We start from the raw sequence: 26,472 nt of genomic DNA on the forward strand, positions 1-26,472 counted from the left end.
AGTCTGTTACAGGCTATACGGGGGAATCTTTGTCTTTGATATTTGTGTGCGGAGTAGGGGAGCTGGGAGTGGGGGCCCCAGGGACACGGCGCCGTGCTGCTCGTGAACTGCGACCAGGAGAGCGAGGGGGGGGCGGCGGACAACTACGACCACATCCTGCAGGGCGAGTCGGGTAAGCCGCATCGATCGACTTGCCATCTCGATCGACGTCGATTCGAAAGCTCAGAATTCTTAACCGCGCCGTATGATGCGCGTTCACAACGAATGTTCATCGCTTCGTGTTCTTTTGTTGCTTTTGTTGCACCTAACAAAATATCTCGGATGGATACCGGCATTTGTTTAACTCTTAGAAATCCCTGGTCAGTACATTTACTTCTTCGTTAGTATTGTTACTCTGTCAGAGGATTTAAGGGTCTTCATTTAATTATACAGTACAGGGTGGTCCAGATGTCCTTGTGACCCCCAATTAATTGACCTCCAATTTTGTTTTTCCTTAGCATATTCATTTCTGTTTAGAATGAAGTTTACTTCATAAACATTACGTTTTAGAGACTTAAATGGGGTCGGGGGGGATGGGGGTCACAATACATCTGGACAACCCCGTACACGCTTGCAAGCGTTACACACCCGTACGTGGATGCTTAACAGCGAATGTCGCTTTCTTCTGCGGGGGGACTGCACTCGGCACTTCCCTGTCTTGATGACCACCAACTCTTGAAGAGTTCTCCCCTGTTATGAATGACTACCGTTATATAAGAATCACGTTGTCGAACATCTGCTGGGGGTTTGGGCGCCTCACCGCGCGGGTTTTCACGTCTCCGCCCCGCAGACCTGAAGGACATGGCTCCCATGGTGGTTCGCACACGTGGTCCCGCCGTACTGCCCCACGGGTTTTGCCTGCAGCTCTACAGCCCCAACTGGAAGCACGTGGGCGTCTTCCACATGCCAGGTGAGCGGCGGAACCAGCGGTTGGGGTAGATTGGAAATCCGTTCTACCACACGCAGGTGAGCAGTAGAGCCAACGGTTGAAATAGATTGGAAATCCATTCTACCACATGTAGGTGAGCAGTAGAGCCAACGGTTGAAATAGATTGGAAATCCATTCTACCACACGCAGGTGAGCAGTAGAGCCAACGGTTGAAATAGATTGGGAATCCATTCTACCACACGCAAGGTGAGCAGTAGAGCCAACGGTTGAAATAGATTGGAAATCCATTCTACCACACGCAGGTGAGCAGGAGAGCCAACGGTTGAAATAGATTGGAAATCCATTCTACCACACGCAGGGTGGGCAGCAGAGCCAACGGTTGGAATCGATCGGAAATCCGTTCTCGTGGGCGGGTTAAAGCTACCAAATGTTTGGGAGGTTCAATCCAGAGCACATGTTGGTTGTGTGCTGGCCATCTTCCTCTCATTAGCTCTGCCTACTATTCCATCGCCACGCCCTGTCTACACAGTGAGTGGCACTTTCTGGGGTTGGCTTCGCCTAATATCCCACTCCTCTGGTAGTCCTACCCACTACTCGGATGGCCCCACCCACTACTCAGGTAGCCCCACCCACTACTCAGGTAGCCCCACCCACTACTCGGATGGCCCCACCCACTACTCAGGTAGCCCCACCCACTACTCAGGTAGCTCCACCCACTACTCAGGTAGCCCCACCCACTACTCAGGTGGCCCCACCCACTACTCAGGTAGCCCCACCCACTACTCGGATGGCCCCACCCACTACTCAGGTGGCTCCACCCACTACTCAGGTAGCCCCACCCACTACTCAGATGGCCCCACCCACTACTCAGGTGGCTCCACCCACTACTCAGGTAGCTCCACCCACTACTCAGGTAGCCCCACCCACTACTCAGGTGGCCCCACCCACTACTCAGGTAGCCCCACCCACTACTCAGGTAGCCCCACCCACTACTCATGTAGCCCCACCCACTACTCAGGGTGCCCCACCCACTACTCAGGTGGCCCCACCCATTACTCAGGTGGCCCCACCCACTACTCAGGTAGCTCCACCCACTACTCAGGTGGTCCCACCCACTACTCAGGTAGCTCCACCCACTACTCAGGTGGCCCCACCCACTACTCAGGTAGCTCCACCCACTACTCAGGTAGCTCCACCCACTACTCAGGTGGCCCCACCCACTACTCAGGTGGCCCCACCCACTACTCAGGTAGCTCCACCCACTACTCAGGTGGCCCCACCCACTACTCAGGTGGCCCCACCCACTACTCAGGTAGCCCCACCCACTACTCAGGTAGCCCCACCCACTTCTCAGGTAGCTCCACCCACTACTCAGGTGGCCCACCCACTACTCAGGTAGCCCCACCCACTACTCAGATAGCCCCACCCACTACTCAGGTAGCCCCACCCACTACTCAGGTGGCCCCACCCACTACTCAGGTGGCCCCACCCACTACTCAGGTAGCCCCACCCACTACTCAGATGGCCCCACCCACTACTCAGGTGGCTCCACCCACTACTCAGGTAGCTCCACCCACTACTCAGGTAGCCCCACCCACTACTCAGGTGGCCCCACCCACTACTCAGGTAGCTCCACCCACTACTCAGGTAGCTCCACCCACTACTCAGGTGGCCCCACCCACTACTCAGGTGGCCCCACCCACTACTCAGGTAGCTCCACCCACTTCCCATGTAGCTCCACCCACTACTCAGGTAGCCCCACCCACTACTCAGGTAGCCCCACCCACTACTCGGGTAGCCCCACCCACTACTCAGGTAGCCCCAACCACTACTCAGGTAGCCCCACCCACTACTCAGGTGGCCCCACCCACTACTCAGGTGGCCCCACCCACTACTCAGGTGGCCCCACCCACTACTCAGGTGGCCCCACCCACTACTCAGGTAGCCCCACCCACTACTCAGGTGGCCCCACCCACTACTCAGGTGGCCCCACCCACTACTCAGGTGGCCCCACCCACTACTCAGGTAGCCCCACCCACTACTCAGGTAGCCCCACCCACTACTCAGGTAGCCCCACCCACTACTCAGGTGGCTCCACCCACTACTCAGGCAGCTCCACCCACTACTCAGGTAGCTCCACCCACTACTCAGGTAGCCCCACCCACTACTCAGGTAGCCCCACCCACTACTCAGGTAGCTCCACCCACTACTCAGGTAGCTCCACCCACTACTCAGGTGGCTCCACCCACTACTCAGGTGGCTCCACCCACTACTCAGGTAGCTCCACCCACTACTCAGGTAGCTCCACCCACTACTCAGGTAGCCCCACCCACTACTCAGGTGGCCCCACCCACTACTCAGGTGGCCCCACCCACTACTCAGGTGGCCCCACCCACTACTCAGGTAGCCCCACCCACTACTCAGGTAGCTCCACCCACTACTCAGGTAGCTCCACCCACTACTCAAGTAGCCCCACCCACTACTCAGGTGGCCCCACCCACTACTCAGGTGGCCCCACCCACTACTCAGGTAGCTCCACCCACTACTCAGGTAGCTCCACCCACTACTCAGGTAGCTCCACCCACTACTCAGGTAGCCCCACCCACTACTCAGGTAGCCCCACCCACTACTCAGGTGGCCCCACCCACTACTCAGGTAGCTCCACCCACTACTCAGGTAGCTCCACCCACTACTCAGGTGGCCCCACCCACTACTAAGGTAGCCCCACCCACTACTCAGGTAGCCCCACCCACTACCCATGTACCTCCACCCACTCCTCAGGTAGCCCCACCCACTGCTCAGGTGGCCCCACCCACTACTCATGTAGCTCCACCCACTACTCAGGTAGCCCCACCCATCACTCAGGTAGCCCCACCCACTACTCAGGTAGCCCCACCCACTACTCAGGTAGCCCCACCCACTACTCAGGTGGCCCCACCCACTTCTCAGGTAGCCCCACCCACTACTCAGGTAGCCCCACCCACTACCCATGTACCTCCACCCACTCCTCAGGTAGCCCCACCCACTACTCAGGTGGCCCCACCCACTACTCATGTAGCTCCACCCACTACTCAGGTAGCTCCACCCACTACTCAGGTAGCTCCACCCACTACCCATGTAGCTCCACCCACTACTCAGGTAGCCCCACCCACTACTCAGGTAGCTCCACCCACTACTCAGGTAGCCCCACCCATCACTCAGGTAGCCCCACCCACTACTCAGGTAGCCCCACCCACTACTCAGGTATCCCCACCCACTACTCAGGTGGCCCCACCCACTACTCAGGTAGCCCCACCCACTACTCAGGTAGCCCCACCCACTACTTGGATAGCCATGCCCGCTATTCAGGTAGCCACACCTTTTGCACGTATTACGAATCAAGCGTTTGCAAAAGCTTCTGGTCATGTAAGTCCACCTCTGGCTGATTTAATGCATCAAGTGTGTCACGCCTCTCCAATGCAGATGGCAAGATCTCAACTAAAATCCCAAGCACCTAGCTGACACCGCTGGGAATCTGGGTTCGAATTTGGGTTTCAGCCACCTGCGATTAAACTGGGTACTTAAGTGTAGTGAGCTGATGATCTCGCATTTATATAAGGGCTGTACATGCACATGTGTATATGCAAATTAGTACACTGATGTTACAACAAATATATATAATGGAATGAACAAAACTGTCACGCATTACGGACACACCGCAGCCACCAGAGGTTCTATGTGCAACTCCAATGGAAAATGATCATCAACATCTTAATAAAATGCACAAGGCCAATGAATCCCTGCAGGCCTAATATTCAACCTTCATGTCACAGCCCTGCAAGTTAACGTCTCGTGCACGCGATGCTTTATCTGTCGTTGAACAGTGGCGCATTTGTAAGCACACCACACTTATGAGTCCGTCAACAACCTTCGTTCGAGGACGTGGTTCGCATCAGTGGCAAGTGATATCTGGACCGGTGCTCACCGCCCTGTGGCCCTGCCTCCTCGCTGGCTTTAGACCCAAGCAGGGCCGGAGAGGTGAATCAGTCACTGGGGCCGGGCAGGCCGAGCTACTCGTTCGAGTACCCGGGTCGTGGCGGAGAGGTGAACCTCTACGTGGAGGGGCTTAGCTTCCCGGACGCCGACTTCAACGGATTCGTTCACTTCCACCTCAGCCTCCTGCAGGTCATCCTGCCGGTGAGTGGGCAGCAGGACCAACAGCAGCAGCAGCCGGGCAGTGTCTATCCCCGTGCATCCATCTTTCTCGTCAAGGACCATAAACCATCAGCACGTCATCCTCGCAGCTGGTCATCAAACAAAGACGGGTCACCGCAGCATTGCGCGCTTTCAGATGCGCTTCTGTGGCCGTCTGGAATGCTCTTCTGATAATAGGAAGCCACTGGAGCGAGGCACTTTTAAATCTAGATTGAAAACGAATTTGTTTAGAACTGCTCTTTGTGCTTAATTTGTTGTCCTTCCGCACCTCCAATTAGCGCAGTTGGCTCATATGGGCTACATATGGCCCTCAAGTTCATGTCATATGGCCCGCAGCCACATGAAGTCTAACACTTCAAAACAGGCCACAAATAATGCTCATTCATCACTGCAAGCCTCTTAGCTGCACAAATCGGGCACTGAGGAGGGGAATATTTTCAACCTGGCAACAACAGAGTGTTTGGAATGTTAGTCACCTGTTGTTGTCTTTTGCGTAGTACTGGGTATGCAGCCAATATGTAGCCCGAGTTTGATCAGATTTTAATGTCAGCAAAAATGTCCTCCTTGTCAGTTCTACCAATCTTAAGTTTATTCCTAAACCCTTTCTTGCGTACCAATTTTCAAAAGTAATCATCACTCTTTAAAAAAAATGGTTTAAATATTACGTAAAATCCTTTGTTTGAAACTCAGTATGCGGTAAGAGCGTTCATCTATCGGCAGCGTACTATTTATATCGGTGTGGTCGGCGTACATAATAACATTTGGCCCATCAATGGTATTTCAAAAATCCGGCCCTCATAAAGAGGACGGTCCTTCAACCCCCCCTGGGCGATGTGAGCGAGGGCCCCCCCCGACGACTGTTGCCTTGTCTCTCCTCCCGCTCAGGACACGGTCAGCACGCCCATCTTCACCGACAGCGTGGTGTTCCGCGTCGCGCCGTGGATCATGACCCCCAACACACAGCCGGCGCTGCAGGTCATCATGTGCAAGTGCGTAACGCGCCGTCCAGGGGTGGCTAAGCTATACACTGGTTTAACACGAAGTAGTAGTAGGGATTTTGCGACCAATATTATCCGTAATAAGAGTTTTTTTTGGGGTAGATCGCGGAAATATAAATGTGTCGTTAAACCCGCCACCACTCCACACAGCCAATTAGTAAGGTTTGTCACGTAAATAAAACATTGCGATTCGCTACTTGTTATGTACACCGGTAGTTGGAGAGTAAATCCACAACATTTACAATTCGAGTATGACGTTTCGCTGGTAATTACAACCAGCCTCATCAGGCTTAAACAAGTTTTTTATTTTAACCAGGTAAGGCCCCACCACTGAGCTATATAGCTTCTTTTTCAGAAGTGACCTGGTCACCACAAATAACAGCTCAGCGAAATCGCTGATCATCATGTGGACATTTGTAGCAGCCAAATACTTTTATAAACACGTGATGTCGATTCTAAACGTGGAGGGAAAAACCAGAGGACCTGGGGAAATATCCACGTGACCACGGGGAGAGAGAACACACGAACTCTAAATATACAGCAGACATCAGGGTCGGAATCGAACCCACGACCTCCTGTATACCAGGCGAGGTAGTTAACATCCCACCACCGTGGCGCCCACGCAGCTGGAGACTGTGCCCACAGTGCATGCCACGGGTCAATCGCGCGCAGGACAACTGGGCATGAGAACAGGAAGAGAAACAACCCCTCAGCATTGTTAATTACATTATAAGATGGTAAATACATTTGTGGCCAGGTCGCTTCTGAAAAACAACTATATAGCTTACCTTGGTAAAATAAAAAAGTTAAAACTGGGAACAGTTAAAAATCAAGTTGTTGTGTACCGGCTGGGCCACGTGACATCAATATATCATATGCACAGATGTTATTACTGACCACTCATATGTACTTCCTATCTACAGCTCTCTCATCTCTATCTATTGTGTATCTCGCTTTCAGAAATATCAGTTCGACTGTCATGTGATGAACACTATTCTCACATCGCAGGGTTTGGGTGGGCAAATGCTGCCCTCTGCTACACCCCTCTCAGAGGTAGCTCTGTGATACCCACTTCCTTGGTCCATTCTCGTTTGCGAAGGATTGCACTCGCTGTGTGCGTTCTGAATGGATACTTTCGTTTCACGACGTAACACTGGTACCACAATGGGGATAACATTGGGGGAAAAGACCAGGCATTTAAAAAAAAACATGTGATGGGGAGAGCACCCAGAAGTAGACTGTAGAGAAGCGTTACGCCAATTGCAGACCTGGGAGTTCAGTGTCGACTTCGCATCAGCACCTCCGATTAGCGCAGTTGACTGCGTGCAGTGCGAAAGAAGTTCAACGTACCGTACGCACAGGAACAGGATCGGGCCGTCACGGCTCACCGTTGCTGTCCGTGCCGACCGCCGCTCCTCACCAACCCTTCTCTCGTGCAGGGTCGGCAACAACACCACGTTCGTGAAGGAGATGCGAAAGGTCGCGGAAAAGGGCAAGTGTAAGGCCATCATCCTGGACACGTATGAGAACGACATCTGGATGCAGGTAGCGTCCGTTCGCATCTTTCGTCGCTCGCCTTTTTGATTAGTCACCGCTCGATCGCTCCGCAAAGTGCAATGCTCCTGCCAAGTGGATAGGAAGTAATGTGTCTTCCTCGTTAATTCACGAACTTGTGCTCTAAGAGTTTGGCTGTCGGCGAATCGCATCTGGAACTCTGCACAGCTGCATCGAGAGAGACTGAAAGAAAATGATGACATAAAGTGATGAGAGAGAAAGTGATGAGATAAAGTGATGAGAGATAAAGAGATGAGAGAGAAAGTGATAAGATAAATAGATGATAAAGTTCCGATTTAAAGCTTTCGTGACTGCAGGGATTCATCTTCTTGGTTCTTTCGGTAAAGTCACGTAGAAGGGAAATAATAAAATAATAAAAATAAAACATAATAAAATACAATTCTCATGACACTGTCTTTCCGACAGACCTGTTCTTCACCTGAGGACGGCTGCTTGCGTTGTGGCCAAAACGTCGTGAGAATTGTATTTTATTATGTTTTATTTTTATTATTTTATTATTTCCCTTCTACGTGACTTTACCGAAATAACCAAGAAGATGATAAAGTGATGAGATAAAGAGATAGTGAGAGCTTCTTGAACCTTTAGAAGCATCTGCATACATTGCGTGCACGATATGCGGAGAGCCAATATCATTGTCTAGGAAACTTGCTATTCACGAGCGTCTCTGGAACGCATCCCTTGTCGGGAATAATGAGAGAATACTGTCGACAGGTAACAACTTGCACCTCCAGATATCTAATACATTCTCAAAATGCAGGTGTGTGTGTGTGATCTGATAAAAAAAACATATTCTAACACTTTTTTTCCCTTTTATTTTAAATCAAAAGTTCCGGGCACGTAATCTGGAGGATGCGCATAGATCGTCTTCCAGAGGAGGTGTTTTAATTTAGTTCAGAATCCTCTTTTCCGAAAGATGGTTCTTTATCGCAATTCACAACCACCCAGAGGACAGAAGGCGCTAACGGCCATTGAACACATTCCTGCGGAGGGAGCTGGTAGGAACGTTGGGTTGCTCGGTCAATGGCCAGGGTGGTGTATTCCGCAAATATGGCCGACTGTAGGGGGGGCACAAGCCGGTGTGAGTAGGTTAAACGTTTAAGGGCACCACGGGGTGACCAGCCCTTCTCCACCCAGCCCCACCCTCCCCACCCAGCCCCACCCTCCCCTCCCCACCCAGCCCCACCCCTCCCATTTTTGGATGCACGACGGACGGACGAACACAATAATCCCCTGTGGGCTGGTGTAACCAGGAGGTTCCTACCAGTATAATCATTTACCAGAAGACACCTCTCCCTATATAATAAAGCAGCGCATTCATCACCACATTCTGGAAGACGGTTCTCCATAGTATGGTACTGATTATTAATAACACACTTTTTTCAAAAATTACCCCCCCCTCCCCCCCGAGTTTGGAGCGTCCTATTAAATGGAGAATGCGGTAATTTGTATTTGTCATTTTAAGATTGACTTCACCGTATTGTCTGTCTCGTATATGTTCTGCCATATATTTTTTCTGTCTTTTTACTACGTATATTATCCTTAATGTAACACCGTACGGAGCCAACCGCGCTAATCGGAGGTGCGGTGCATGAACTATGGGGGATCTGTGTCACGTGAGCAGGACCAGATGGAGTTCGGCTACTGCGAGTCTCCCAACCGCGTGCTCCCCGTGGTGTTCGATTCTCCCCGGAATCGCGAACTCAAGGACATCCCCCTGCGCATCATGGTGACTGCTCGCCGCGCGCCGCCCCCCCCTTAAGCCGGCGCCAACACCGCAGAAAAACCGGGCAGCCCGTCGATCAACTTACATCATCGTCGTCATCCTCGTCGTCATCATCTGGGCTGAATTTCTCACCGATTATTTTCGGGGGTCGCTTGTAGACTGGGGAAGTCGTGCAGGACCAGTAGCCACAGCCGTAGAGCAAGAGGAACACTTGATGTGGTGTACTGGGTGAAGACAATTTCTTTGGTATCTGACCAAGACAGGCCAGGGTGAATTGAAGCCATGATCGTCGTCGTCATCATCATTATAATCATTGTCATCATCATTTAATATCGTTACCGCACGTCACATGCCATTACATCTCAGCGCAATACAAATGCGCACAGGTCTATAAACACAATAACAACCAATTGCTGCACAGAGAAATGTAAAAATAAATATAATGAAATCACACTTCGCCTTGGTCAAGCTACATTGGTTTAGGACAACGTTTTTACCAAACGGGTGACAAAAACGTTAAACTATCCTGCAAAATGGCAACCGTTTCACGAATATATTTGGAAAGTGGTCTTTAAAGTAAGGGGTTTAGGAGAAATGCAATGCAAGCAAAGAAAGATTAGAGAATCGGAAGCGAAACATCAAATAATGCATTGTTTAAATGTTGGTACGGCTATTTTAGTACACACAATGGACAGGAAGGACAAGATCAATGGGCTCGCATAATGTGCATGCATAAAGTATGTTGATTCATGAATCCTCCCCCTACTTTGCACAAGAGCGCAGAAGTGTGGTCACCACATCTACGCCTTTATATAAGGAACGAAACAGGTGGACTTCTCCACAAATCTGTCTGTCACCTGATGAAGTCAGATTTAATTACTGGCAAAAAGTCGTACTCGGATTGTAAAGATATTGCAACTACTGTACTGTAGAGGCGATGACGTGGATTTCAGATTAACCGGAGCAATGTATTTGTTCGGTTCAAGCACATGACTTGTAATAAACATTTCCAAGATAAACAATGGAAAACTATTTTTAGATTATTAATTTGGCCTTCAGGTAAAATCCGTGAGTTTTTTAAATTTATGTCAAAATCCCAGGTGCGCGGTTAATCTGCATATCGGATAAACTGCACGTGGACAATCGAAAGTCTATTGTATATATTTATTCAGAGGGTGAACCACTATAAAAAAAATATTATTTCAAAATATTGTTTCCAATGGGGTTATAAACATCGAGTTAGAACAAATTATTTCCTGACGCTGCCTGTCGGGGTAACCTTACCACGTGCCGTTGCAGGGGCCCGACTTTGGCTACGTGACACGATACGCCTACAAGGACGCTGTGAGCAGCCTCGACTCGTTCGGAAACCTCGAGGTGTCTCCCCCCGTCGTCGTCAGGGGCAAGAAATACCCACTCGGTCGCATCATCATCGGCAGCGCCTTCCCTACGTGAGCAACGGCACATTGCTCACCAGCCACGCTCCATTCCACTGCTGGATGAAGGCATCGCCGAGTGCCCGCTACCATCTCTCGCAGTCCTGCGATGGAACAATTCACGGAACGCCTCAACCCGTGCGTCGGTCGGTGTGAATCCCCCCCCCCCACCACCCACAGCGCAGAGATGGGGCGCAACATGGCCCGCACCGTTCGCGAGTTCCTGTTCGCGCAGCAGGTGCAGGCGCCCGTGGAGCTCTACAGCGACTGGCTCTACGTGGGCCACGTCGACGAGTTCATGAGCTTCGTGCCGGCGCCCGACCGCAAGGTGGGCGCGGCGACACGAGCCGAGGATGCTCGCACCTCGGTTGGCACCGCTCGGGGGTTGCCAAACGCTGCCCGGCGTTCACCGTGGGCAGTCTCCACCGCAGACGGAAAGCTTCGCGTGTATTACTATCCGTTTCATAGACACACTTCCCGTTGAATTTCTTATCGAATAATTGTTTTTTATGATTTTATTATTATTTTATTTTTTATTAATTTTAATTTCATTTTTTACCTACGTGACTTTACCGAAATAACTAAGAGTATAATTATGTTTTGTTTCTTCCCAAAAATACATTCTCCATGCAGCATAACCTTATCCTTCTTAAACCAAACGCTCTCATCAAAAGCCATCACGGAGGCTCTGCTACCATGCGTATTCGTGATCTCGAAATAAAATATATTCACGAAAGTCATTGTAAGCATTTGCCACGATCGGTGGTATGGAGAAAACATTTCTGGGCCAGTGGCTCAAGGGGCCAATGTACGTGTTGTGTACACTTGTGCGCAAACAACTTGCAGCAATGGAAAGCCAGACTCGGCAAAATCGGGAAAATCATACCATTATTTTCTGTTTTCTTCATTAATCATCCCACATTGCAAACTAGATATTAGCAGATTGGGATGGAGCGGTAACGCACTCGCTAACGAACTTAATAAACACGCGTTTCGTGTATTTTGCTGCCATAAATGTCCACGTGATGAGCCACTTCGATCAGCTATCATTTGTGGTGGCAGGGTCGCTTTTGAAAATATGTTAGACAGCTCAGTTGGCCTCCTTACCTGGTAAAATAAAAAATAAATGGTTAAAGTTAGTTACAAAATAACGCACAGAACTGTGAAACGGGTGGGCAGGAGCTTTATTCGTGACAACGGCTAACATTAGTGGCGAGTGATGTCCGACCTGATCCTGGGCACCGCCTTCACAAGCCACACTGACCGGCACCATGGACTGCAGTAGAACCTCCTCCTCTTAACGACGGTGATTGGCACCATGAAACCGGTCATTAAGTGATTTGGTTGTTAGAGAGCAAAGGAAATACATGTTAAAGGCTTATTTCGTTCCGCTAGCATCAAAAGTTACACATTTTCACCCAAAAAAGTACTTTACTGTTATTAAAACAATGGATATGAATACATGAAGATACTAACAAACATTATAAACCACGTGATATTAAAAGAAACGTGGTAAATAAATGCATTACTTAATATTTACTGTACCTACAAGAGCCTGTCATTAACAGGGGAAAGGTTGGTAAGCAAACACATTGGGCTCTATGCAGGCACTACACTACTATACACTAGTATACACTACACTACTATACACTACAGTATACACTACACTAGTATACACTAGTATACACTACACTATACACTACACTACTATACACTAGTATACACTACACTATACACACTAGTATATACTACACTATACTAGTATACACTAGTATACACTACACTAGTATACACTAGTATACACTACACTATACTAGTATACACTAGTATACACTAGTATACACTATACACTACACTACTATACACGAGTATACACTACACTATACACTACACATTGGGCTCTATGGAAGCCGGTCGCTAAGCGGTTGGTCATTAACAGGGGTGATCGTGAAGAGGGGTTCTACTCTACACTACAATACACTCCACTATACTACTATACACTACACTATACACTACACTACTATACACGAGTATACACTACACTATACAATACACATTGGGCTCTATGGAGGGCCGTCGCTAAGCGATTGGTCGCTAACAGAGGTGGTCGTGAAGAGGTGTTCTACTCTACACTACAATACACTATACTACTGTAGGGGTCTTACGGAGGGAATATGTGTCGAGCTGATATGTATGGGATCCAACGGGAAACTAGCACAGTGGGCGGGGCTACGTCAGTGCACGGGCAGGTGCCCTCTACGACGTCCGCGCTTCGGACGTTACGATCCCCCGGGGCCCCACCCCTCAGGGAGGGGGATGTATAAAAGGGGAATGTATCGGGGGGCTAGGGGGAGTTGGGTTAGCTAAGAAGAGAAGACGGAAGACGTCCCAGATAGAGCCCTGGTCTCCCCCTGCTACGCCGTCCTTGTCAGGACCGCGCAGGCTCGAGCCAGTGGCGTGGTGCCAGAGCCAGAGCCAGGGTTGGTCTGGACTCTGAGTACCGGGCCCGACTGACCAGTGTCGGGCCAAGATAGCCTCCCCTAGTCCACGAGAGGAGGACTCTGAGGCAGGCTAGGGTTAGCCGGGAGAGGTGTCCCCAGAAAGACGGGTGAGGGGGCCGATACCCCCTCAAGTGTATATGTCACGACGGTTGTTGTAATAAAACTCAGTGTGCCTCAACCCCGGGTGTCGACCTGTATTCGACGGTACTACATCTGGTGTCAGAAGTAAACAACGAACATGGACACGCGCCGAACAGCTCGGGCCGGGGTGCAGGAGGCGGAGGACACCGCGGGAAGTGCGGTACCAGAGACGGCTGAGGGGGCCAACGAGCAGCCGGGACCGAATGCGTCCTTACCGGGCCATCGGGAGGAAGGGGAGTCGCTGTCCGACGGGCTGCGGCTGGCGCACGCGAGGTTGGCGGAGCTGCTATACGCTGCTGCCGCCACACTCGAGACCATCACTCGGCTGGGGGCTGCTGGACCACCGCGAGGCGAGGACAGCCGACGGCCGTTGCACCTTCCCGCCATTTCTAACGACGGCACTTTTGAAAGTCCCGCCATCGCCGCAGCAGCTGCCGAGGGCGTGGCCAACCTCAACTTGGGGTCCGACATCGACTCCGCTGGAGCTGCCGCGTCACCGCCTTCGGACGGAGCGTCACTATCTGCGCGACAGGCGATTACAGCTGCCGTTCGTGCTGACGCTCGGCCGAGTCGCGGGGACATCAAAGTGCGGCCCTCCACGGCGGTCGCGGCACTACACCAAAGACTACCCCCGCTGAAGGAGTTCGTGGCTGAGGAGGGCGACTGGGGGGGATTTCAGCGGCGCTTCCTCGCGCATCAAGAGATGGCGGGGTGGTCAGACGACGAAGCCCTCTGCGCACTACCGGCGCTCCTTGACGGCGACGCCCTCGCCGCTCTTACGTCCGCATCGAGGGACAAGCGCTCTACTCTTCAGATGGCGCTGCAATTGCTGGCTGGGGTTTACGGACCATCGGCCGAGTGTAGGCAGCGATTCTACGACCGCCAGCGGGGTGCGAAGGAGTCGCCCCTCGCCTACCGTACCAGCCTCCTGGCGCTCGCAAAGACGGCCTTCCCTCGTATGGATGACCAAGGCGTCGACGCCATGGTCACCGAGAAGATCCTTCTGCTGGCGGACGACCTGGACGTCGCCATCGTCGCGCAGGAGGACGTGGAGATGGGTTCCCTCCAAGCGGCGCGCCTCCTCCACGCCAACCTCCTGTCGCAGCGAAGGAAGGCCAGCAGGGCAGCTGCCGGCCGTACGGTGGCTGCCGTCACCTCACCGACGGAGGAGGTCTACGCCGCCGACTTCCGACAGCAGCAACGGATGGGAGCGCGGGCGGACCGGGATGGCCCGACCCGCCCCGACCGCCCGTCTTCACCACCTGCGCTCCCGCTCTGCTATAACTGCGGCGTCCGGGGCCACGTCGCCTTGGGGTGCCGTTCCCCTCGACAGCGGGGGACGACGCCTCGCCGGGACGCCGGCCCTCCTCCTCCTCCTCCCAAGCTCCACCGACATGACCCGGCGAGTCGCGGCACCCCACATGTTTGGCCAAAGCACACACCCGTTACACATGTACACACCGCAACGAACGGGGGGCCAACATTGCACACCATGGGGCCAACACGAACCACTATGGGGACCAAATTCGAACCAGCCCAGTGGTCCGTGTTGGCCCATCGCGTTCTAGCTGCGCCGTCGGGCTCGTCGGCCGTAGTAGGGTATATTGACGGGGTCGAAGTGCGTATCCTCGTCGATACAGGTGCGTCGGCAACCATCATTTCGGAACTAATATACAACATTCTCCCTGTCCAAAGTCGTCCCTTGCTACCGGTTAATGTGCCATTCTACGCTGCTAACGGGGGCTCACTGGGTATCATGGGGCAGATTCGCGCGCAAATTTCGATCGGTGATATTAAATTGTCCGGCCCTATTTTTGTGTCCTCCTCGCTGGCGGTTCCGTGCCTGCTGGGGACGGATTTCTTGGGCAAAATGCCGATTCGGATCATGATTAATCAGGGTTGCATTGAACTCCCGTCGGGACGGCGGATGGCGTTTCTGCCTTCCCCTACTACGGATCGTTCGGCGCTCGCGACGGTACCCGCGTTTGTAGTTCAGACGGTTCGCGTGCCGCCAGGGGCACAAATGTTGGTACCCCTGAAGCTTCGTAGGCCCTTCGCTAAGGGTGTTGGGGACCAGGGTGTCCTGCTCGGCCCATCTAGGGCTGGGGTTAGCGGGCCGCATTTGATTCCCGCTCAGACCATTGTAAGGGGGGACGGGGACCCCTTCATTGCGGTCCTCAATGTGGGGTCGCAGGCCGTGGTAATTCCCCAGGGGACCGTGCTTGCTCACGCAACGCCGGTGCCCTGTGAGGAGTCTGTCGCAAATCACGTGCATGCTGCCACTCTGCCGACTCCACATTCGGACACCGATGAAGGGTGGCTTGAGGCGCTTTGTGCGGGATCGACGGACCTGTCGGATGTAGAGCGTCAAAAACTTAGGACACTATTGCGCGAATTCGCCGATGTGTTTAGTCAAAACAAATTCGATCTGGGCTGCACCCAATTGCTGCGTCACCATATTGATACTGGTGACAGCGCGCCCATACGCCAAAATCCCTTCCGGCTGAGTCCCGCCGAGAAGGACCATGTCAAATCGGCTGTTGATGACATGTTAGCCGCCGATATCATTTCTCCCTCTACCAGCCCGTGGGGAGCACCGATCGTTCTGGAAAAGAAACAGGATGGATCGTTGCGGTTTTGCGTCGATTTTCGCCGCCTCAACAAAATTTCCGTTGCTGATGCATACCCGCTTCCCCGTATTGATGAATCACTCGACGCCTTGGCGGGGGCGCGATTCTTCTCCACATTGGATTTGCTTTCGGGATTCTGGCAGCTTCCTCTGGATGATGAATCTAAGCCTAAAACCGCTTTCCGTACGCCACATGGTCTCTTCCAATTTAACCGGTTGCCGATGGGATTACACTCGGCGCCGGCGACTTTCCAGCGATTGATGGAATTGGTTTTGGCTGGATTGCAGTGGGATTCGTGTTTAATCTATTTGGACGACGTTATCGTCTTTAGCAGAACATTCGACGAGCATCTCCAGAGGTTGCGGGCCGTTTTCCTCAAAATGCGGGCTGCTAATTTGAAATTTAAACCCCAAAAGTGTCATTTGTTGCGCGAATCGGTACGTTATTTGGGCCACATCGTAGGGCGCTCGGGTATTGCTACCGATCCCGCCAAAACGCAGTGCGTCAGCTCCTGGCCGACTCCCACCTCGGTGGGAGAGGTCAGGAGCTTTGTGGGTTTCGCGTCATACTACCGACGTTTTGTCGCGGACTTTGCCACCATTGCTAAACCCCTGCACGCTTTGACGTCAAAGGGGGTCCGTTTCCATTGGGGACAGGAGGAGGAGGCTGCGTTTCGCTCACTTCGGGACGCTCTGGTTAATGCCCCTCCCCTGGTTTATCCAGATTTCTCAAAACCCTTTGTGCTCGATACTGACGCGAGCAACACAGGTATTGGGGGCGTGCTGTCCCAGGTGGTCGAGGGCGTCGAACGGGTGGTCGCGTACGGTAGCCGAGTGTTGTCTCCGGCGGAGCAACGATATTGTGTCACGCGTCGGGAACTGCTGGCAATTGTCTACTTCATCCAGCAGTACCGGCCGTATCTGTACGGACAGTGTTTCACCGTCCGTACAGACCATGCAGCGCTACAGTACGCCCTGCGAGTCCAACAACCATCGGGACAATTGTCTCGATGGCTGGAGGTTCTCCAGGATTTTGATTTTCAGACCACGTACCGTAAGGGCGTTCGCCACACCAACGCGGACGCCCTGTCACGCATGCCGACCACCCCCGAATGCGCATGCCTCCTGGGGTCGGGTCGGTGTAGGCATCCTGCTGAATTGCCTGTCCCGGTCTTGGCGGCTGCTGATGACGCAGCATCAATGACTAATTCTATCGCACAACAGGGTTCTGATTCCCTGTTGGGGTTGCCTGCTACGGAATGGGGCCGGTTGCAAATGGAAGATACTTCCCTCCTTGCGTTGCGCCGCCGCGTCAGGGACCGTGGGCGGGGGAGGGGTGATGCCGACGCATGGGAAATGCTCGGTGGGTTGTTAATGCATTGGGACGGGAAATCCCATCGCCACCGGCTAGTGGTCCCTTCGGGGTTACGGGGTAGGGTGGTGTGGGCCGCTCACGAGCGCCTCCTCCACCTGGGTACCCAAAAGACCCTGGCCTTGCTCCAACTTGATTTCTTTTGGCCGGGCATGACAAGGGATGTCGGGGATCTGTTAGCATCGTGCCCTAGATGTGCGCAGCGCAAACCACCAGCGAAGGAGTCGAACCCGCCCCTGCAATCTATCAGGGTTTCCCGGGTGAACGAACTCGTCGCGCTGGACATTCTAGGACCCTTCCCCGCCACCCCTAGGGGAAATAGGTATTTGCTAACCGGGGTTGAATATTTCACGCGCTGGCCTATGGCCTGGCCCCTGGCCAACCAGTCGGCGGCAGCCATCGTGGAGGCCTTTGTCCAGGGATACGTCCTTGACAAAGGTGCTCCCGAGAGGCTGCTGACCGACCAGGGTAAAAATTTTTCAAGCAAATTGCTCAAACAGGTCTGTGACATCCTTGGCACTAAAAAGATTCGCACCTCTCCATATCACCCACAAACCGACGGGATGGTCGAGCGGTTGCATCGTACCATCACGTCGATGCTGTCGCAGCACGTTTCTGACTCACAGACGGATTGGGATTTGAAAATTCAGGGGGTCCTGTCAGCATACCAGTTGGCCCCCCATACTGCGACGGGATTTTCCCCCTTTTTCTTTATGTATGGCCGCGAACCGGAGCCACCTGTTCAGGCCCAACTGCAGATCCCGACGCCGCAAGGAAAAACTCAATTGGCCGAACACGTTAAATTCAAACTGGAAAAATTAACGGAGGCTCGGGATGCTGCCATGCAAAATTCTGCCAGGCGGCAGAGGGCTAATGAGCGCCTCAGAATGGGTCGCGCGCATGTAATACAGTGGAAGCCGGGGGACAGGGCGTGGTTGCACTGTCCCCAGGTACCGCTCGCGTCCTCCTCTAAACTGCTGAGACCGTGGCGGGGTCCCGTCGAGGTGGTTGAGGTCCTGAGACCTCAGTGCGTGCGCATTCAATGGGGGAGGCGCCGGTGGTTTGTACACCCTGCCAGGCTAAAACCCTTCGTTGCGGTGCGAGATCCCACTACACACGCGCGTGGCCAAGCATGTGGGGGGGCGTCCGACTCAGAGGGGTCTTCTCCGTTGCTCCCGCCTAACGTGCTGCCGGCTGTCCCACCCCCAGGCGCACCGGGAGTGACGGGCTCACGCCCGACGACCCCCGCAGGTGATGCTGAGGGTCTTGCGACGTCGGCAACAGACTCGCTCTGTGATGAACACCTGCCGGCCGACGACCTGCCGGCCGCGCCTGTCCCGTGTGACGGGCCGGCGGCGAGGACGCGCGCAAAAATGCGCAGACTCTTGTGAAAAAAAAAGAGAGAAGAAAATTATTCTTTTTTTTTTTGAGTCTTTTGTGGTTTCTCTTTCCGGTGTACATTCGCATGTTGTGCTCACGGTGTGGGGCGTCCGTGCTGTGTTCCCGGCACGTGCCGCGCTGCGTTGTACGATTATTGTGTTGTGTGTGTTGTGTGTGTTGTGTGTGTTGTGCGTCGTCTGTGGGGGGGCTGGAGGGGGACTCCAGGTAAAGATATACGTGTATATACGCTCGTCCTACGGTTTTCGTATTTATTCGCGGGGGGGGTTCGTCGGATTATTTTTTTTTCTTTCTTCCTGTTGTTCTGCTCGTTGCGTTATTGTTGAAAAAAAAATGAGGCACACGCTGGGGTATCGAGGGCTGAATAAACTTTTATTGTCGATGTTGCAGCCGGGACGGCTGCGAGCTGTACAGGGGGGGGTGATGTAGGGGTCTTACGGAGGGAATATGTGTCGAGCTGATATGTATGGGATCCAACGGGAAACTAGCACAGTGGGCGGGGCTACGTCAGTGCACGGGCAGGTGCCCTCTACGACGTCCGCGCTTCGGACGTTACGATCCCCCGGGGCCCCACCCCTCAGGGAGGGGGATGTATAAAAGGGGAATGTATCGGGGGGCTAGGGGGAGTTGGGTTAGCTAAGAAGAGAAGACGGAAGACGTCCCAGATAGAGCCCTGGTCTCCCCCTGCTACGCCGTCCTTGTCAGGACCGCGCAGGCTCGAGCCAGTGGCGTGGTGCCAGAGCCAGAGCCAGGGTTGGTCTGGACTCTGAGTACCGGGCCCGACTGACCAGTGTCGGGCCAAGATAGCCTCCCCTAGTCCACGAGAGGAGGACTCTGAGGCAGGCTAGGGTTAGCCGGGAGAGGTGTCCCCAGAAAGACGGGTGAGGGGGCCGATACCCCCTCAAGTGTGTATGTCACGACGGTTGTTGTAATAAAACTCAGTGTGCCTCAACCCCGGGTGTCGACCTGTATTCGACGGTACTACACTACTATACAAAACACTAAACTACTATACACTACACTATACAGTACACATTGGGCTCTATGGAGGCCAGTGGCTAAGCGATTGGTCGCTAACAGGGGTGATCGTGAATAGGGGTTCTACTCTACACTATACTACTATACAAAACACTAAACTACTATACACTACACTATACACTACACATTGGGCTCTATGGAGGCCAGTGGCTAAGCGATTTGTCGCTAAAAGGGGTGGTCGTGAAGAGGGGTTCTACTCTACACTACAATACACTCCACTATACACTACACTACTATACAATACACTAAACTACTATACACTACACTATACACTACACATTGGGCTCTATGGAGGCCAGTGGCTAAGCGATTGGTCGCTAACAGGGGTGGTCGTGAAGAGGGGTTCTACTCTACACTACAATACACTCCACTATACACTATACTACTATACAAAACACTAAACTACTATACACTACACTATACACTACACATTGGGCTCTATGGAGGCCAGTGGCTAAGCGATTGGTCGCTAACAGGGGTGGTCGTGAAGAGGGGTTCTGCTGTATGAGTGACACGCCGCGAGGAGGCCTCCATCCTGCAGCTTGTTGACAGGGCGCCGTTAGTTATTAAGTTAGAGAATAAAAAATGTGCATTCAGAAAAACCTGAGCCTCACAACGTGTCCAGGAAGGTCCAGCAAAATGAGTAGGCAGGATTTGATCTTGTTATAGATTTATCTCGCGCCTTAATCCCAGGATGAGATGAGATTTGCATGGAGGTGGCAAAGAGATCGTGAAGAGTGGAAGATGTTCCTGGAGAGGTCCCTGCCCAACGGCGGGGCTGTTAACGATGTTTGTCTCTGTGTGTTGTTGTTGTCGTTGTGTGCGATGTGTTTGTTTTGTTGTCATTGTGTGCAATGTGTTGTTGTCATTGTATGCGATGTGTTTGTGTTGTTGTCATTGTGTGTGATGCGTTTGTGTTGTTGTTGTCGTTGTGTGTGATGTGTTTGTGTTGTTGTTGTCGTTGTGTGCGATGCGTTTGTGTTGTCATTGTGTGTGATGCGTTTGTGTTACCGTGCATTGGGTTGTGCTTTGAGTGATGTTGTTATTGTCGTTGTGTTCTACGTGTTGTTGTTGTTGTCGTCGTCGTGTGCGATGTGTTTGTGTTACCGTGAATTTTGTTGTGCTTTGCGTGGTGTTTTTATTGTCGTTGTGTTCTACGTGTTTGTATTGTCGTTGTGTGCGATGTGCTTGTGGTGCCGCCGTGTGACACACAGGGCTTCCGACTGCTGCTCGCGAGTCCCGACGCGTGTCTCCGTCTCCTCAAGGAGCTGCACCAGCAGGGACACGGCCAGAGGCGCCTCTTCGAGAGTCGCCCGGAGGGTGAGCGAGCAGAGATGTGGCGCAAATCGGCATCTAAGAAAACGTAAAATCACGCTGATAGCATCGCCAATGCGCGTTTCTGTCTGGTCACGCCGTGTCCCTTCGAATAAGTTTAAGGTCTCTCTTGAAGTGATCGATTAGAGCGGTTGGCTACGTACGGTGCGAAAGTAATTTAAGGTACGCACAAACTCCTCTTGACCTGCAGGAATACGAGCTGCAGAGTGCTGGGCAGTAGAGCAAAGTGGATTGTTGGCCTGTTTTCTTTTCTGTTTAAGGATATTGGACTCTTAATATTGAGCAATGACGAGCAGCCCTTTGCCAGCCCGCTACTGGATGAAGGCCTTCTCCCACCGTATATATGTGCGTTTAATCCGCAAACAACGCACTCGTGCAGAAATTAATAAAACGTACCAATTGAACCTCAAGGAGGGACCCCGGGGTCCCATAAGCCCCCGACTCTCGCATAAACTGCGTTGTGACATCATTTTATGTCTGTTGAAGGCAAACGACACGGCAATCTATTCCTCTCGACGAGGTCTACACGATGCGCTAATCAAAGTTTCAAAGTTTTGTTCTTGTGCGCATTCGTCGCTGCGCTTGGACGACACGACAACTGAATGATCCACGCCGGGTGGGTCACGGTGTTTATGTGTGCGGTGGGACGGAGTCGCCAAAAATAAATAAATTAATTTACATTTTGACATCCGTTTATTCGGGACCCCGGGGTCCCCGCTATAAGGTTCAATTGCAGGAACCTCCTGAAAAAATTTTCAGACACAGTGAAACTTTCCCAATAAATACAATATTCAGACAATGTCTCCATGGCGATGACATGGCCTGGTGGTAGCGCATTCACCGCTTGTTGCAAAGCTTGATAGTCCGAACCCAGCCGACGCCCGGATTAATACTGCGGGTGTATTAACCCTTTCCCGTTCCGAGACATTTGCAAGGTGCAGGGTGGATCCCGTTCACCGCTGAATCTCGGAATGCGCGAGCGGGTCTGCGTTTATATTTATTTAGAGAGGCATAGTAGTAAATACAGTAAAACCTTGGATTGCGAGTAACTTGGTCTGCGAGTGTTTTGCAAGACGAGCAATTTTTTAAATAAATATGAATTTGATAAACGAGCGTCACATGATCACAACTGATATACGAGTGCTTTGATATACGAGTGCTTTGGATTACAAACACGTTTCCAGAACGAATTATGCTCGCAATCCAAGGTTTTACTGTACATTGTTACTCACCGCAGAGAACTGTAGTGACACGACCGCACTCTATGAAAGGTTTCGCCAAACTGTGCCACACACCCTCCTGCATGGCCTTGTGTGAGCCTCGGTATGTCTTCCGACCTGAAGACGTACCGATGAAGTTATTTTTAGTTTTTCTTCCAATTCCGTTCAGACGATGTACATGTACGTCATCGAAATGTACACGTGTGTGTACGTACGTGTACACAGTGCCCAAGATCGTACGTCATCGGAACGGAATTGGAAGAAAAACTGAAATAAAAACTGACGACGTACACGTGTATGTCATCGGAATGGGAAAGGGTATATTTTTACAATATCCACCATCTACTTGGGTCTATTTGGGACAACTGGTCTGCGGCTGGCCGAATTAATTTCTCGCAGAGCGCTAAACTTAAAATCAGAAGGTTGCGAGTTCAAACCCTGGTCGCGGGGGGGGGGGGGGGGCGGGGGTCAATTCGACTCGTTAAAAGTGATCGTCGTACGGAGAGACCGTCCCCTTCGTATGAATGTGGAATGCCCCACCGCTGCGTTACGGCTGCCAAACGGAGACAGGCAATAACACCACCACCACCCGCCACACACACACTTATAATTTTGTGCAGAAAGAACGTCGGGCTTGTGAATGAGAAGATCCTCAAATAACCGAGAGAGAGAGAAAGAATAAGCTAGGACTGACTCTGCCCTCTTTGTGTGTGCGTTTGTTGTTCCCTCAGTGTTGAAAAGCAAGGGCTCTGCTGTGATCAGCGAGATCCTTGTGGATGAAAAGTTCAAGATGGAGAACACCTACGTGCAGGTGAGGTGTCCCGCTCACCACCCCGGCAGCGGTTTGCAACGTCTCATTCGAAACATCTCGCCTGTTCTCGCGCATGCAGGGTCACATCAATTTTTTTCCAAACAAATTTTTTTTTTCATAAACCTGTAAGGAATCGAATTTTAGATGCACAATTCAACGATTATAATAAATCATGTAATCATTATTTTGCTGATACAAATGAGGGGCTACTTTGTTGAGCCAGGTCGCTTCTGAAAAAGAGCTTAATAAATCTTGACTTAAAGCTTTCGTGACTGCAGGAATTCATATTATTTGGGTCGTTCGGTAAAATCACGTATATAGGTTCACGTAGATAGGTTCAAAAAATTATAAATATTAAAAACATATTAAATAATATTTATTTTTTGAACCTGTGACTTTAAGAATAAGAGTATTATAGCTCAGTGGGCCTTACCTGGTCACATTAAAAAAAAAATTTAGTTTTAGTTTATTTGAATAGGAGGAACTTCAGTGTGCTTTGCCTGGTAGGATGGGGATGGTTTAGTTGTATTTGTATGTGGGTGATTTGTTTACCTTTCTTGTACTTTGCACTATTAACATGTTTTATGTTCGTTGTTTTAACGTGTTTCACCCCCCCCCCCTACTGGACATCTGTGAAAAAGAGCTTTATAGCTCATCGGATTCCTCCAGGATAAATAGATATTCTGATAAAAAATTGGCATGCACGCTTCGTGAATGTTAGAATCAGATTTTTTTAAAATTCTAATTTGTGGTCTATTTGCCCAATTTTATTCCGATTGCACGTTTGGCATCGTCAGAATCAAAATATGTATTTGTACTGGAGGAATCCGACGAGCTAAAAAGCTATTTTTCAATCGCGAGATAAAGTTCCGAAAAGGAGCTCTCGCACAGCAGTGCGAACGTTCGTGTCTACGGAAGTGAATAGCATGGAACTAGTTCTGAAAATCCCGGCAAGTGACCTCCGATTCACACAGTAGGGGGCAGCACTTTTCTCTGTGACAGACTAATATTCATGGCATGACAGCCAAACCAACATTTTGAATTCCCAGAGCTGAAATGTTATCCGAATGAATTCCAGAACCAACTTTAACGTGACGGGATTTTTGGTATTTTTATTTAATGCAGAGACCATCAACTCACGACACTTGAGGACCCGGTTCAATCAGCGGCGACTGCCCAGAAAGAATCCATTTAAGTCAATGAATGTTCCATGCCTGCTGACAAACACCGGAGCGACTATACTATCATCACGAGCGATTGCCCTTCCAGGCGCTGGACAGATTTACGATGCTCCCTTGGTCAACGATGATAACTGGGTCCACGAAAACCATCGTTACTTGATATTATTATTAATCGAATATAGGAAATACACGTTAAAGGCTTAAATTGTTCCAAGACGACTATAAGTTCATCTTTTTCACCCTAAAAACATAGGTTATAATATTTAAACACGCAATTTTTATAAATACACGTTATAGGAACATATTAGAGCATTTATATTAACAGAAAAATGGATAAGTAATAAGTAGAGCATAAAATAAAATTTCTTACCTTTGGCTAAGAAGATGGATGGTGGCTTAAGGGGTTGATGGAGAAGCTGAGGTTGGCTGAGTCCACTTGGGACCGCTCCGATTGGTCGAAACGGGCGGCCGTGTGATATCGTAAAAACCGTATGGTTCATTGAAAATGTATCGTTAATAGAAATGGGACCCATACTCTCTGATTCTTTCGGTAAAGTCACGTAGGTATCAAATAAATCACGACGTTTCGATTGCAACACAAGCAATCATCATCAGGTGGGAAAACCACAGTGACCTTACCGAAAGAACCAGAGAGATTCCTGCAGTCATGAAAGCTTCAAATCTCGATAGAAATGGGACCCTATGGGAGGCGGATTGTTAATCGATGGAATCATCGACCGAGGGACCACTGAACGTACGCAGCGGTGGAGACAACGCCGTTAACAGCTTTCCGGGGTAGGGGAGGCACCTGCCACACGGCCTTGACGGGACGTGATCCCCGGCTCCCCGTTTATCTGTCCTGTGTGTGGTGGCAGCGCTGCATCGACTGGAACCGCGACGTGCTCAAGAGGGAGCTGGGCCTGGAGGAGGCGGACATCATCGACCTCCCCGTGCTCTTCCTCCTCAACAAGAGCAAGGCCGAGGCCTACTTCCCCAACGTGGTGCGTGTGGCCGCCCTCGTCGTTGCTGCTGCAATGTTGCGCGGCAAACAATGTTTCGCCAATAATTACAATTAGCATCATAAGGGGACGGCCAGAATTGGCGAAACGTCGTATTCTTTATTGTGGAAAGGTGAACACGGCAAAGACGTTTCTAACAAACCGTTATAAACTGCGAGACACTCATCTGATTACCGCGGTTGGCAACATACACTGCTAAAGAAGTTAAACATACACACGTGAAATAAAATTCACCTCTTGCGCGCGTCACGACTCGCAGGTGAACATGGTGGTGCTGAACAAGGAGCTGGCCATCCCCAAGCCGTTTGGTCCGATCATCGACGAGCAGTGCGCCCTCGAGACCAGCGTGTGCTCGCTGCTCGAGCCCCTCGGCCTGCGCTGCTCCTTCGTGGACGACCTCTTGTCGCACCACGTGAAGAAGGGCGAGGTCCACTGCGGCTCCAGCACGCGCCGGGCGCATTTCGCCGCCACGCATTGGTGGGACGTGGGCCCCCTGTGAGGCCCCCGGCCACCACGCGCCCAAGGGGTCGGCACGGTGCCCGCGAGGGCCCCCGCTCTACTGACGGAGAGTTCTGCTGCGTGCGTTTTCGCGTTTTTATCGTGCTTCGTAGCCCTCTCTCGATGTGTTTTTTTTATGGTTGCACCGCGCGTTGTCGGGCGCGATGTCTCCGACGTTTTTTGCAAGCTTCTTCTTCAGTTTCACGAGAGCTCCCGAAGAACCGAACGTGTACGTGTGTTAGCCGACCGTGTTAATCGGAGGTATAGGGGAACAGACAACAAACATGGTACAAGGGAAGCTTGCAATTCATGGACAGGTCCAAGCAGTCGCTTACGAGGTCCCCAGCTACCGTACGTGTACAATGAAATCCTGATGAACATGCATTTTTTAAAATCTACAAAATAAACGGACATATGACTGTTTCACTAATGAGCAGCTTACTGTTTAAGTGGGTGAGCGCCAACATGGTTTCGG

General features: G+C 51.4%; 1 protein-coding gene across 1 annotated transcript in view; it reads left to right on the plus strand.

Annotated features, from left to right (window-relative positions):
* LOC144731845 (protein-arginine deiminase type-2-like) overlaps window positions 1-26,011 on the plus strand; it is a 43,656-nt gene extending 17,645 nt beyond the window's left edge. The window contains exons 5-16 of the mRNA XM_078613127.1: window positions 58-172; window positions 830-949; window positions 4,926-5,104; window positions 6,008-6,111; window positions 7,560-7,665; window positions 9,317-9,421; window positions 10,718-10,869; window positions 11,035-11,182; window positions 21,148-21,253; window positions 23,220-23,299; window positions 25,356-25,481; window positions 25,759-26,011. Coding sequence (XP_078469253.1) covers window positions 58-172; window positions 830-949; window positions 4,926-5,104; window positions 6,008-6,111; window positions 7,560-7,665; window positions 9,317-9,421; window positions 10,718-10,869; window positions 11,035-11,182; window positions 21,148-21,253; window positions 23,220-23,299; window positions 25,356-25,481; window positions 25,759-25,998 — 1,581 coding nt within the window. The 3' untranslated portion in view covers window positions 25,999-26,011. The remainder of the gene's footprint in view (window positions 1-57; window positions 173-829; window positions 950-4,925; window positions 5,105-6,007; window positions 6,112-7,559; window positions 7,666-9,316; window positions 9,422-10,717; window positions 10,870-11,034; window positions 11,183-21,147; window positions 21,254-23,219; window positions 23,300-25,355; window positions 25,482-25,758) is intronic.
* Window positions 26,012-26,472: the final 461 nt, after the last annotated feature.

This window comes from Lampetra planeri, chromosome 40 (genome assembly GCF_965212315.1).
Source record: "Lampetra planeri chromosome 40, kcLamPlan1.2.h2, whole genome shotgun sequence".
NCBI classification, from domain to species: Eukaryota; Metazoa; Chordata; class Hyperoartia; order Petromyzontiformes; family Petromyzontidae; genus Lampetra; species Lampetra planeri.